Source organism: Stylophora pistillata, chromosome 5 (assembly GCF_964205215.1).
Source record: "Stylophora pistillata chromosome 5, jaStyPist1.2, whole genome shotgun sequence".
Classification (NCBI taxonomy): Eukaryota; Metazoa; Cnidaria; class Anthozoa; order Scleractinia; family Pocilloporidae; genus Stylophora; species Stylophora pistillata.
Genome location: NC_142523.1, coordinates 14,751,479 through 14,764,455, shown reverse-complemented (window position 1 = coordinate 14,764,455; position 12,977 = coordinate 14,751,479). Strand labels below are relative to the sequence as shown.

Here is a 12,977-nt window from a genome sequence, read left to right as displayed (position 1 = left end):
AGGAAAGGATGAGCAATGTTGATTAGGGGGATGCGTAAGTTTTTGATCGAATGACCATGAAATATGTGATGAAATGAAACAATTAACTTCTCTCCTTGCGTAAGGTTTATTGTGAAATTCACATCTCGTAATGGTCTCGACATATCCCAGAGTAAGGTATAAATCAGAAGAAATTACTCACTAAAGAAATTTCAGTTGTAAAAAAAGAAATTTCCCTTTCTAAGGCACATCACGCTATGTTTTCTCTTTCTCAAAAACAATAAAAAGACTCGGTCAGAGCATAACTTCAGTCGCCTTCCTTACACTGAGAGCAAGTTTTAGGATAAATTTCGTGATATAATCGATATAAATCATTACTTACAAGTCATTACGCTATTCAGCCTCATTGTGTGCCGTCAAGAAACTTGAATTTCAAGGTAGGTATATAACAAGACTAACCACTATATCTGTTATAAATGTTCGCTATGCAAACTGCATCTTACTTGACAGGACAAGAACGATCGCGACATGTTGTCGGTTTCTGATCCGGCGATGTCCCTTGTTAGTCAGATGGACCTGACTGAGTTATGCGCTTTTTAAAACAGTCACAACAGAAAAGAGAAAGAGAATATCTTAACCAAATACCGAGACTACCGCTCATCGCCGAAAACAAAAACGTTTTCGAACCTTTTCACACAGTAAAAGAAATATCTCTCAAAGTCTAAGGTAAAATAGAAGAAAAGGGTTGCATTGAAAACCATTTCGTGAGTTTTAAGACTGAGAAAGGTATATATACTGCGGGAATTTTCAAAAGCCTTCAACTGCCAATATTGCTGAGTCATCACTTTCGACTTCTTCCAACATGATGCCCACCACAGCGTGTGGCATATTTTGGAAGACGCTAACACAATGTCCTATACATTGAGAAGAAAATGCAAAGAATACGCCTTTATCTGTTGTCAATAAACGAGTTTTGTCAACAAAAGGATTTCGTTAATAAACGGGTTTTCTGTGAAACGTGATCGGCTGTTTTTATCGTGATAAAAAACGTCATCGGACGGGACTTGTGATTGTAAAAAGTTAAAAGCCGTGAACTGTGAACGATATGCCAGTCGTGATACGTGAATTAAAGAAACTATTTCCTGTTATCCGTGATAAATGAAAAGAAAACGCATTTTTTCCGTGAAAAATTACTTGTCGAAAATATAAAATCTCTTGACCAAGCCTCTTCGGTCAAGATGGCCGGATTGGTCAGCGTTCTATTGTTTTGAGATCTGTCAATTTGATGCCAAAAGCACATCAGTATGAAGGTTTGTAGCCAATGCTTCTCGGCCTACGTCTAGCAAAAAAAAGACGCTGATTAAAATCGGCGAGCGAGCCCGCAATGCGCCATGAATTTTGGCAGAAGATTCTCTGATGTAACAGTTGTCTCTTTAACATCTCAATGTGGATGCACAAGCGCAGTTAATATTTTGCATCGGAGGCTTATTACATCTTGGACCAAATGTTATTACATTTAGGACTTTATTACATTTAGGACCAAATGTTATTACATTTAAGACTTATTTACATTTAGGACCAAATGTTATTACACTTAAGACTTTATTACATTTAGGACTTTATTACAGTTAGGACTTCAACAGGGTGTAGTTTATTGGGCTTATCATGCAATTGACACATGTTTAAAACTCCACTGAAATATTCAAATTCCCGCTATGATTCTTGAACGAAAGCCTCTTCGAAATTAACAAATGGTAAACACCACAGCGTACACTATTGAGTTATGGATGCACGCGGGAGGTTGCTAAGCACGAAAGAAGCGTAAGAGTCGCTCGAGGCGATAGCCGAGAGTGACTATAGCTTCTTGAGTGCTTAGCAACCTCCCGCGTGCATCCATAACTCAATAGTGTACGCTGTGGTGTTTACCATTTGTTTTATAACATAACATTGATACATTGTAGCTAAAGAGTTCCCTTTTATTTAACAAATCTTACGTGACCAGAAAAAACAAGCGGGGGCGGAAAATAGTCTTTGCATTTGCTCACGTCAGCAGCGTACACCCATGGGCAAATGGGAGACGCTAAATTGACCAATCAGAGCGCGCGCTTTACTTTGGTTATGTTATAATAGCTTTTATAAGTCAGCCTTGGAAGCAATTAGCTTGGCCATTACACAGATGACGTTAACAATTACAAGTACTTGGTGTTCTATAAACAGGCACGAAGAGTCGATTTTTTGTGTGGAGGCAATTAACTTTATAGCCACATAGGGCACAAAAACTAATGGAACTTCAAACCGCAGATCTAGAGCTATTGTTACGCCGAATGTAAATGTTTTGCACTCGTCTGTAAAGTGACTGAAGACAAAAAAGGTGGAGGCTTTACTGAATAGCGCTGAATCACAATCCAATCTGCACTTTTGGAAAACAGCGGACAACTAGAAAAACAATGAACAAGAGTGGAGAGGGTACGTTCAAGCTCAAATGAGCGAGCAATCATCGCTGGCGTTGATAGATAATGGATGATAATGAGACACCTCTTGCAAAAATGAAATTCCATTTGTGGAATAAAAGATTTACTAAGTGTACTAAATATGACGGTCTCCTACAAAGAGAGCCTTTCTTTGCCCCTTTCCGAAACGCTTTGTGAGTGGAAAGAAATGCTTTCAAGTTTTCACCCTTGAAGGGTACTGATAAAAGGCTTTCGGCTTTGGTTTTAAAGCGACAAGTATTAGGAGTTATAAAACATTGTATACGTGATTTCAAAATGCGCAGATTATAGAACGCACTTAAAAGACCGTTTCATTTGTGTTAGATTTAAACAACTGTAGCGAAAATGTTTTTACAACTGTTTTTCCTTAAATGCTGAGATTCTTAGGTTAAGTCAGGCGCCCATTACTACTGGTTATGTCAATCTCAAACCTTGAATAAGTTTTGCTCTGAAGATGAAGGGAATAATCATTGAAGAGGCTAGGAAAACATTAAAATAACTTAATTTCACTAGAAGGGGTAAGTCCCGTGAGTAGTCCAGTGGTCAGTGGAGTGGACTCTGGGTCAGTTGGCCCGGGTTCAAGTCCTGGATGGGGGATGACGTTGTGTCCTTAAACAAGACGCTTCACTCACATTGCTTCGTCTTCTCAGATAAAACGTAAAGCCATAGATCTCGTCTCCTGCAGGGTTAGGGGTAGGAGACATAAATTTCCCATGCACGAGATTACTGTGTAGTGGACGTCCTCCCCAGGGTGGGATGGGTGGGAAGGTGAGATCGCTACATGGACTGAAGCGGCTGCCAGAGGCGCCTGATAAAATGCTGACGTCCGATCTCAGCCTTACGCGGATATATTCTGTTAAGCGCGACAGAATATATCCACATAGAAGTCTGCGCTATATAAATGTAAAAATGTACAAAAATGTAAATGTAATGTAAATGACCTGGAAAGATTTAGTTTATAGGAAATACAAATCTGTGCAATTATTTGCTTCAAGAAAGAAATGATAGTAATAACGAAAGAATACTTTATTTATCCTATGTTTTTGTATTTTTTTACACCTCAACTTATGATTTTCCCGGCCATCATTTCCTGTCGCTTGTCTTAATGAAGTAACATTGTAATATTTAGTTTGTTCAAGAGATTATGGTTTTTTGATGAATGGCAGTGCTTGGAAGTGAGAAAAGGTATTCAGTTAAGGATTTACGTGTGGCGAAATTAGTTTGATGAAAAGGAAATAAAAGAGACCAAAAGAACCACAAGCAAGCGATCGATACCGATTTGAAGTCTTCGATGTTTACCTTAACTTGAAAAAAAGGATAAAAAACATTTATTTCAGTTATGAAAAAAAAAAAAAAAAAAAAAAAAGAGTAGATCATTAATATCTGAATGGGCACCATAACTGCAGTAAAGAACGCAAACTAATGGCTGGGACCCCAAATTGCACAGCTAAAGAAACGACATAGTGACTTTAGAGTGTCTTGCTCCCTTCCGTAAAAGTGGTTGAATACAAAAAAAGTGTAGACATTAATGTGGAGTGTTGTTTAGAGCTGAATCGCAACCCACATGTAAACATGCAAGACACTGAACATGAATAACGAAATTCGCTATCTTGAATTCATGCTCACTCTACACAATCGGCTCAGACGAAAAACCGACAAAGAATCGTTAAAAAAGCTTTGTGCTTTGCGAAATGTTTATTCGAGTTATGCAACCGCCTCTACGTAATGCTAGCATGGAGTAGTTTAATAGGGAAGCTAAAGTAAAAAAAAAAACAATTTATTTTAGAGGTATTGTCCCAAACTTGAGTTGTTGAAACCTCAAATGAATAGTTTCTGGCAACTGAACAAAACCTCACTCGGTCGATAAAAAGCTATCTTCAATGTTTCATGTGATTGATTTTGTGACTTGAATATTTTAAGACTGCGTCGGTATCTTAACATCTTTTGCATGGTCCATGAACTCGAAGATTAACTACCTGTGGAACAATTAAAGAGCAGGTTGTACAACACGAATTTTCGACGTCTGCATGGAGCTTTAAAGGTGTTGTCAAAGCTCCTGGTAAAGTTAACGTTAACGTTAAGCTAAATGAAGCAATTGAGATATCGGCAAAGGATTTTTTTAGTGAGCTGTTGCAAGAATACTTTCTTGGGTTAAAGTTGAATTAACCTCATGCTTGAAATAATGCACAATCTTAGGAATATAAGAATCGTGTACGCCGTAGATATTATTTTTCGAGAGAACAATGCGAGGTTCTGAGCTCCCTTCCCAAAAAAAAAAAAAAAAAAATACTGAAATACTTTCTTGGATCGTTTGACTTATAAATCTGAAATCTCATTTGCAAAATCTAGAAAGGATGTTATAAATAAGTTGAATGATTTAAGTTGGACTTGATTGCCTTAGAAACAATAAGGAACAACTGGATAAGTTGACGAGACCTGAATCAATATTTGGCCTTGTTTAACGTCCCGTAGATAATGCAAAGGAGGCACGCCTCATTGTTATTTTGTTTATTAGGTGCGAAACAAAGGCATGAATATTGCAAAGTTTTTTGCCGGGCTTTTAATCAAGTTGAAATTAAACATGATTTAAACACAAGAGAAATACAAGCGAGATCTGCGTTTTGATTTTGGTCATGACAACGGCTTCTTCGAACTAGTTATGACCTAGCCATGGAAACATGTTGCGAATTGGCTGTCATTTAAAATAGATGACATATTCAAGCACTCGGTTTGCATTAACATGTACAAACAGTAGATAATTGTCAGGACGTGATACTCTTTTATTACATCCATTTTGAAATCACTGGTGGTCCCTGTAATCTGATTGGCTCTAATTGGTGCGATTTATTCCCAAATCGCACAAATTTTTGCTCTAAATCGCATCATTTTACACTTGACTGAGTTTTTGACACATGAAGTCAAAGTCTTTCTGTTTTACATACAAAATAAGATGTAAAAACCTTTCCGGTTCCGCTTTTCGTTGAAAAACCGGCTCAGTACTGCATCAGTAAATATATCTTATTAACCAAGTGCGAGGGCCGTACTGGGAGAATATCGGCCCGAGGTCTTGACAGTACGGACCGAGCGCAGCGAGGTCCGTACAAAAAAGACCGAGGGCCGATATTCTTCCAGTACGGTCCCGAGCAAGCTTGGTTAATAAGAGATTTATTATACGGCTAAAGTTCAAAGTGACACAAGTGCGGTATCATTCGGGACCATTCGGAACAGTGCCCGGTCCAATACTTAGAGAATATTGGACCGGCAATAGAGCATTTTGATTGGTTGATTTTAGTTATTGGCCCTCTGACTGCTCGAGTCGTGTAATAAAACATTTGAATTGTCCAAGTCCTGTATTTGGGCGATTTCAAAATGGATGTAATAAAGTGGTAATTGAAGCTCGCGTCGTGCAATTTTGGTCTGAAATCATACTCGTGATTTCAAATCAAACTCGCGCTGCACGCTCGTTCGATTTTGAAATCACGCGTATGATTTCAACCTAAATTGCACTCCACTCAGTTCAATTACCATTATTAATTGCTACAAAACGTAATAAAACTAAATTAAGTAGAACTTCGTCCAGTATGACCCACAATGTAAAGCCGGATGAAAATGTTTGCTCCTGTTTTTAAAATGCCTGAATACAAGGAGCATTTAGAATAGAAAGCGGAGGCTTTTACGTCCTAACAATTATCTACTCTTTGTACATGTTAATGCATACCGAGTGCTTGAATCATGATGTCATCTATTTTTCGGAGAGTGAGTGACAGAAGTATGCGAAGTGGCGCGTTGTCGTGTTGCTGTTTCCATTTTCTTCAATAATTGAAGAAATTTCCTGGTCGCGTACCTTTTTTTTCTTCGTTCTTCGTTTTTATCTCAAAACTGTGGAGTTCAAAATCTAACTCACTCGGCGACATTGTGGTTTATATGGACGCCAGCAATTAATCATTTCCTCACTACACCCCCTATGGTATGTTCATTTCACCTCTTCTGAAACAAAAATAACGAACACGATGAGCAACAATGTAAAGCCGGATAAAAATGTTTGCTCCTGTTTTTAAAATGCCTGGATACAAGGAGCATTTAGAATAGAAAGCGGACTCCTTTTAAGGAACTGAGTCAGAATCCAATCAATGCTTTCGGAGAAAAGTTAAACAGAAATACAGTAAACATTAACAAAGAAAGAAATTAAACACATAAAAAATTTGGCTATTTTTGCATTGAATTGAAAAAAAAAAAAAAAAAACCAGAGTGGAAAAAAATTCTGTGCTTCTGCCTTTTGCCCTACTGCTGTACGTGCCGGGATCCTGAGAATAAGTTGAACTCCAACTTTTAAAATGCGTTTTCGTTTAAAGTCTGACGGATAGATAGCGAAATAGTCTTCTAAGGCGGGTGAAGAAGGCTCTAGAATAACTTAACGTCATGCAAATGACACTTAGATGGGATAAAAGACGATGACAGTTGCAGTTGTCGTATCACAGGAAATATAGGTTATGCATTTGACCGCAAGATGAAGAGGAACCATTGAAAGTAAAGTCTTTGTATCTTTCGTTTTTTATGCCTCAGTGTACGAATTTTTCCATCACTGAATAACAGACTTGACTTGATCAGATAGCATTCAGATATATGTTATTTTAATAGCGGCGCTTTGATCTGAGCAAAGATTTTTGTAGGATTTACGCCTTGAGTATCATCGTTCTCTTATTTCAATGATTTTTTTTTTTATGTTTCAGAAGAGGTGAAATGAACATACCATAGGGGGTGTAGTTAGGAAATGATTAATTGCTTGGCGTCGATTTAAACCACAATGTCGCCGAGCGAGTTAAGGTTATCATGCACCTTCAGGGGTGTCTCGCGTACAAGCGATGTAGCGCGTGCGGTTTAAACTGTAGATATCTAAACTCCTATATCAAATTAAAGCTTATAGGACTGGCTATCAAACTATACCAAAAATTTTGAAAAAAATTAATTGCCGAATTTTTCACGACTTCTAAATGCGAGCGCCCGAATCACCTTTTGAATGTTACATGTTAAAGGGAATTTTGTTTGTCGCTTATTTAATGTGTTCCTCCGTTTCCGGGGCCAAAGCGCTAAAAAAACCTGTCTGCGATTTGCCATATTCAATTTCAGTGAAAAGTTACAGAACATTTTTGAAATAGGATTAAAAAAATGGGGAGTGATCGTACAAAAATCGCTCTTGAAAAACGATTATTTAGAATTAAAAAATTCGCAATCGGACAAATTCCCTTTGACTTGTAGCTCTTAAAAGGTGATTCAGGCGCTCGCATTTAGAAGTCGTGAAAAACTCGACAATTTTTTTTTTTTTAATTTTTTGGTATAGTCTGATAGCCAGTCCTATAAGCTTTAATTTGATATGGGGTTTAGATATCTACAGTTTAAACCGGACGCGCTACATCGCTTGCACGCGACACACCCCTGAAGGTGCTCGGTAACCTAAAATTTTGAATTCCACAGATTTGAGATAAAACGTTAGACACGCATTTCTCTTCATGAGCACTGCAGTTAAAAGTATTCTTACTCCACTTTGACTTATATTAGATGAGTAACATATTAAAACACGGAAACTGAATTTTTAACGAACTTTGAGCACCTCACCCCTTAGTTGTTGATATCACAAATCAACGCTTTCTGGCAACTGTGTAAAAGCCCTCATCTTTCTATGCTTCACTTGACTAATAACATGACTCAGTTATCTTAAGATGGAAGTTTCTTGAAGTTGTTCTACAAGGTTAATAAAGTCAGAAATACTTTCTGGCGCACAAAGACCAGGCCATAAAACAAAAGAAGAGGCACTTTAGCAACTACTTAGACTACTTAGCTGAGCAAACTATTGGCTGAGACTTCAACTCGCGAAGATAACGACACCACAACGTAAAATTTCCTACTCCCGTCTGTTAAGTGATTGAATACAAAAAAGAGTAAAGGTTTTATTATGTTTGAACTGAATCCCAACGTAAACATGCATAACAGAAAAACAGAGAGCATGAATCAAGAAACTTCAGGAAACCTTTCTACTCTGGACACTCAGTTCGGACGAAATACCCACAAATTAAAGGACTGATAAAATGATTTGTACTTTGGTAATAATGTATCAAGTTTCAAGAGTTATGCAACCATCTGTACGCGATCTAAGCTTGGAGTGATAATGGAAGTAAAAGTTTAAAAAAACTTTCAATGCCCCACCTTAACTTATTGCTGCTACAAATCAACAGATTCTGACAACTGTACAAAAGCTCACCCTGTTGATGAAAAAAGTAATTTACAACGTTCCATTTGGTCGATGATGCGATTCAAATGAGTTAAGAACATCGTCCCGCGGTATATCAATAGCACTCTGCATTGTCCATTAGGTTAAAATAAACTCTCTGGCGCATAATGATCAGGTAATGCAGCATTTTAATTTGGTTATATCAGCTAAGTTGAAATTGTAAATTGGCCACCGTAACGAGTAAAAAAGCTGACGTTTCGAGCGTTAGCCCTTGGTCAGAGTGAATCATTCGCTCTGACCAAGGGTTAACGCTCGCTCGAAACATCAGCTTAATTTTTAACTCGTTACGGTGGCCAATTTACAATTTCAACTTAGTTGATATAACCAAATTACCTTGTTACCCCCACCAACGCAGCACCACAGTTTCTTTAGAAATTTTCAGCCTTTAAGGCAGCATTAGTCCTAACTTCTACGTACAGCTTCAAAGGCGTAAACACTCCTCTTAGCTTATAAGGTAACAAAGAAATACGAGAAGCACATGTTAAGTAAGCTTTTGAAAGGATCCTTTTTTGGGGATCCATGAGATGAATGAATACAGAAGGGCGAAGAATACAATTCTGAGCAGGTAGTCAAGAAGTGCGCAACTGGCTGAAATTAAGGCCGCTTCAATACTGTTAAAGCTGTTAATTTTAGAGATGGACATTTTTCCATCTCCTCGTCTTCCATTGCAAATGCCTAAGACAAATTGCGTTGTTTAAAATTCAATAGCTCTCTAGTTTGCTTCTCACGAAATGCTAATTTTGATGTCTGTCATCTCTTTATCCCCCAAAAATTGTTCCTATTCTACAAATCCCTACCAGACAAAGCCAATCAAAGACAAAAGATCAGGCGCACTTCACATTAACCCGGTGACTCCCAAACCGATCATGTTGCTCGGTTGTTTCATGCTGGAGATATTTTCTCTTCTTTCTTTCGCCCTAGGTCGAATATTGAGCCAAAAATTTCTCTCGGAAGTACCAGAGAACCAATTATAATCCGTCTTTAAGCATACATTTTTCTCATTTGTTCAGTCAATAAGGCAATCAGTCAGTCAGTCGATCAGCCAGTCAGTCAGTCATAGTTCCTAAACAAATTGTGGTACTGCATGGCGGAGGTTCTCTATAATATACATTGGAGCTTTAAAAAATTATTTTTCTTTATTTAGCTTCCTTTTTGCAAACCATGTTGATGAAGCTGTTGCTTGCTGTGGCTTTATCAGGTAAACAACTCATTCTTTCTCAATGGCATTTGTTCAAAGAAAGTTTTGCATTGATGTAATATTTCTGATGATTCGTTTGTAGCATGCAGCCCCATCCTAATTGGCTTACACCGACTTGTCGGTGTAAGCCAATTAGTACTGAGCCAGATTCGTGTAAGGTTAAGTCCATCATTTATTTATATTTCTCTTGTATTGTAGTTTGGGCTGTGGGTCTAAGTAGCTCTCAGTCCTGCTCTAAAGAAGGAGCCAAAGTTTTAAACGAGTGCGGTGATACATGTTACTGCAAGAATGGTCAACTGCAGTGTTGCCGACTGCGAAGAGAATTTACATCCATGACTGAAGACGAGCGAACATTGTACGTTGAAGCCGTAAGAGTAGCTTCAACCGATCCTACATATCGAAAGGATTATAAGGCACTTATTACTACGCACGAAAAACTCTTCAACGAAGGAATTCATAATCAGGAACAGTTTCTTCCCTGGCACCGTTGGTAAGTGACTAGGAGGGCATAAGCGGCGAGGGTGACTTGTTTAAAATGCAGTCTAGGCTTAAACTATGGACGGAGTCAAGGTTCTTGAACATGTTGATCTACTCTCAATGTGTTCTCTCCAACCATTAGTGCAAATAGGTATCAACAAATGTCAATTTCAGCAGATTTAGGCCTGTGACGGATACGGGTGTTTACATTTTCAATAACTCACCCAACGAGTTCTCCCTCAAGAAAGATTATTTCCTTGTCATCTGAAGTTTTTTTCACCCACAAAAAGTATTCCCAAGCTGTCTGCCATTACCACATCCACGGGATTTTGTTTTACTCAGATGATTGGACCTAGATGAAATAGGTCTCGAAAAATACTCCGGAGACTGGCTGTAAACAATTCTAGTGGAATTGAATAATCCTAATGGAATTGACATATGCACATCCCAAAGCCTAGTCAACAGGCCTTCCTCTATGTTCATTCGCTTTATCTTCGAATAACACGTAAGTCAAAAGAGTGCGTATATCAAGGACACGCAAAAATCTCTAACCGTTCTAATTTCTTCCATTAAATGACGTACGACCCTCTCCATTTACCTGCCTTATGTTTGACACCATGTGCCTTGTTTGATATTTCTTGCTCAGGTTCACTCTTCAATATGAAAACCTATTGCGTCGAGTTGACTGCCGCGTAACCATCTCTTATTGGGATTGGAGCCTCGTCTCAGGTGATCCATGGAACTCTGACAAAGGTAGAGTTTGGTTTGACGGACCATCTGGACTTGGAGGCGATGGCGTTCCACCATCTCTTTGTATTCAAGATGGAGTCTTCCGTGAAGATCTTTGGAATAAGACAAACGGGCAGTGTCTCCGAAGACTCTTCAATGGTTAGCTGTTTTCAATATTAGTTTATCAATTGTTCTCGGCTTTGGATAATGCTTAAGATTCACTACTTAAGTGAAGTACTGCTTCCGAAGCAACTATTTTTAATTTCTTAGTTTACAATATTATATTATCATGAAAATGACAATATGGCTCAAGTCATTGAAAACTAGTAGAGTATAGTCATCAACTCTCGTTTACACAGGTTTCACTCCAAATGCGATGGATGTCTTCTTGGTTATGGACCAGCCTGCTAGCATGGATGGTTTCAATAGCTTCGAGGTTGGCCTTCGAGTGAATCTCCATGATAAAATTCACTGCCAGATAGGCGGTGACATGTGTTCACGTACCGCTGCTGAAGCTCCTGAATTTTTCCTTCATCATGGCTATATCGATAGGATCTGGTCCGACTGGCAAAACAGAGGCCCAGATTACTTGACCATCTTTTTCGTCAACTTGACAGACCCCATGAAAGGAACAGAATATAGCCCTAGAGATTTTATTGACAACAGGAATCTGCCAAACGTAGAAAGTCCCGAAGGAAAGACCTGTATTTTATACCAAGCTCCCTTGGAACCTGTCTATCGGGAGGTATGGAAGCTCCTGAAGGGAAAGACCAGACAACAGATTCTCAAAGTCCCACGAAACCCACTGGAGCCTCTTACTGATCGCCAGATGAGGCTTTTCCATGTCAGCCCAGAAGAGCAAAGAAAAGCCAAAGAAATTCTGCAGGGATTGGAACCACGTTTCAAGCTGAAAGCTACTGCTCCACTTTTTGGAGAGGACAGGAATCTTGGATTCAGATTGGCCTTTCTTCGACCCACCGAGGGGAAGGAAGCGCTCATTCATTAAAAGAAAAAATCTTTCTGAGTGAGTAAGTGGTGGATTTCTCATAACAAACTGTAGAGAACGCCCTTGACAATTCTTGCATTGTATTTAAAAGTTGTTTTTTTATTCACATAAAACGGGCATCCAGTACTCATAGATAAAACTTTTAGGGTGATAATAAATGCGGTTATAGTTGATATTTTAGTGCAAAAATGCATGATAACTAGAGTGGTCAGAGATTGAACAAATTTAAGAAATAAAACTCTTTGTCATTGCTTAAAATATCAATCTTGGTGAAAATAGTCATTTTACATGAGCTGGCTTCGAAATTCAGTATCTAAACTGGTATTATTCGCCATTATTATTCAATATCATTACTCATGCCAAAAAAACAAACAAAAACCAAAAAAAAAACTCATAATGAAACCAATTCATACATTCGAATCATTTCATTCCCTTGAAAAACGCGTTAAAGAACTTTTTCCTCTCCCATTTCTACCTGTTTCATTGCCATATTTCCTAAAAAAACCCCAAAGACTTTGCATTGGAGAATTTTGTTAAGGTCTTCTTGCCAATTCGTTTGATAAAAATCGAAATAAGAGCAAGTTTTAAAAGAGCGGCAATCACTAAATTAGGAAAAAAAAAAAAACGGGAGGTGGGGAAGGGAAAAAAGGAAGAAAAATCTAGAAAATTAAAAAATTATTACGTATGATGCACGATCCTCGCAGTAGAGAGCGCTATTTATGCAATAGCGAAAATCAGACCTGAAAAAAAAAATTGTATCTGATTTATCATCTCAATCTGTCGCTAAAGGATTCACAAAGATTCGGTTCTGGG

At 38.2% G+C, this 12,977-nt stretch overlaps 1 protein-coding gene across 2 annotated transcripts; it reads left to right on the top strand.

Moving 5' to 3' along the window:
* Nucleotides 1-247: 247 nt before the first annotated feature.
* Nucleotides 248-12,424, top strand: LOC111339813 (uncharacterized). Of its 2 annotated transcripts, XM_088759451.1 has the most exons (5): nucleotides 248-416; nucleotides 9,899-9,952; nucleotides 10,151-10,442; nucleotides 11,076-11,317; nucleotides 11,518-12,424. In XM_088759451.1, the coding sequence occupies exons 2-5, from the start codon at nucleotides 9,916-9,918 to the stop codon at nucleotides 12,162-12,164; spliced, it is 1,218 nt and encodes a 405-aa protein (XP_088615577.1). In that variant the 5' UTR covers nucleotides 248-416; nucleotides 9,899-9,915; the 3' UTR covers nucleotides 12,165-12,424. The 2 variants fall into 2 exon arrangements, with proteins under 2 accessions (XP_088615577.1, XP_088615578.1); XM_088759452.1 differs by lacking the exon at nucleotides 9,899-9,952.
* Nucleotides 12,425-12,977: the final 553 nt, after the last annotated feature.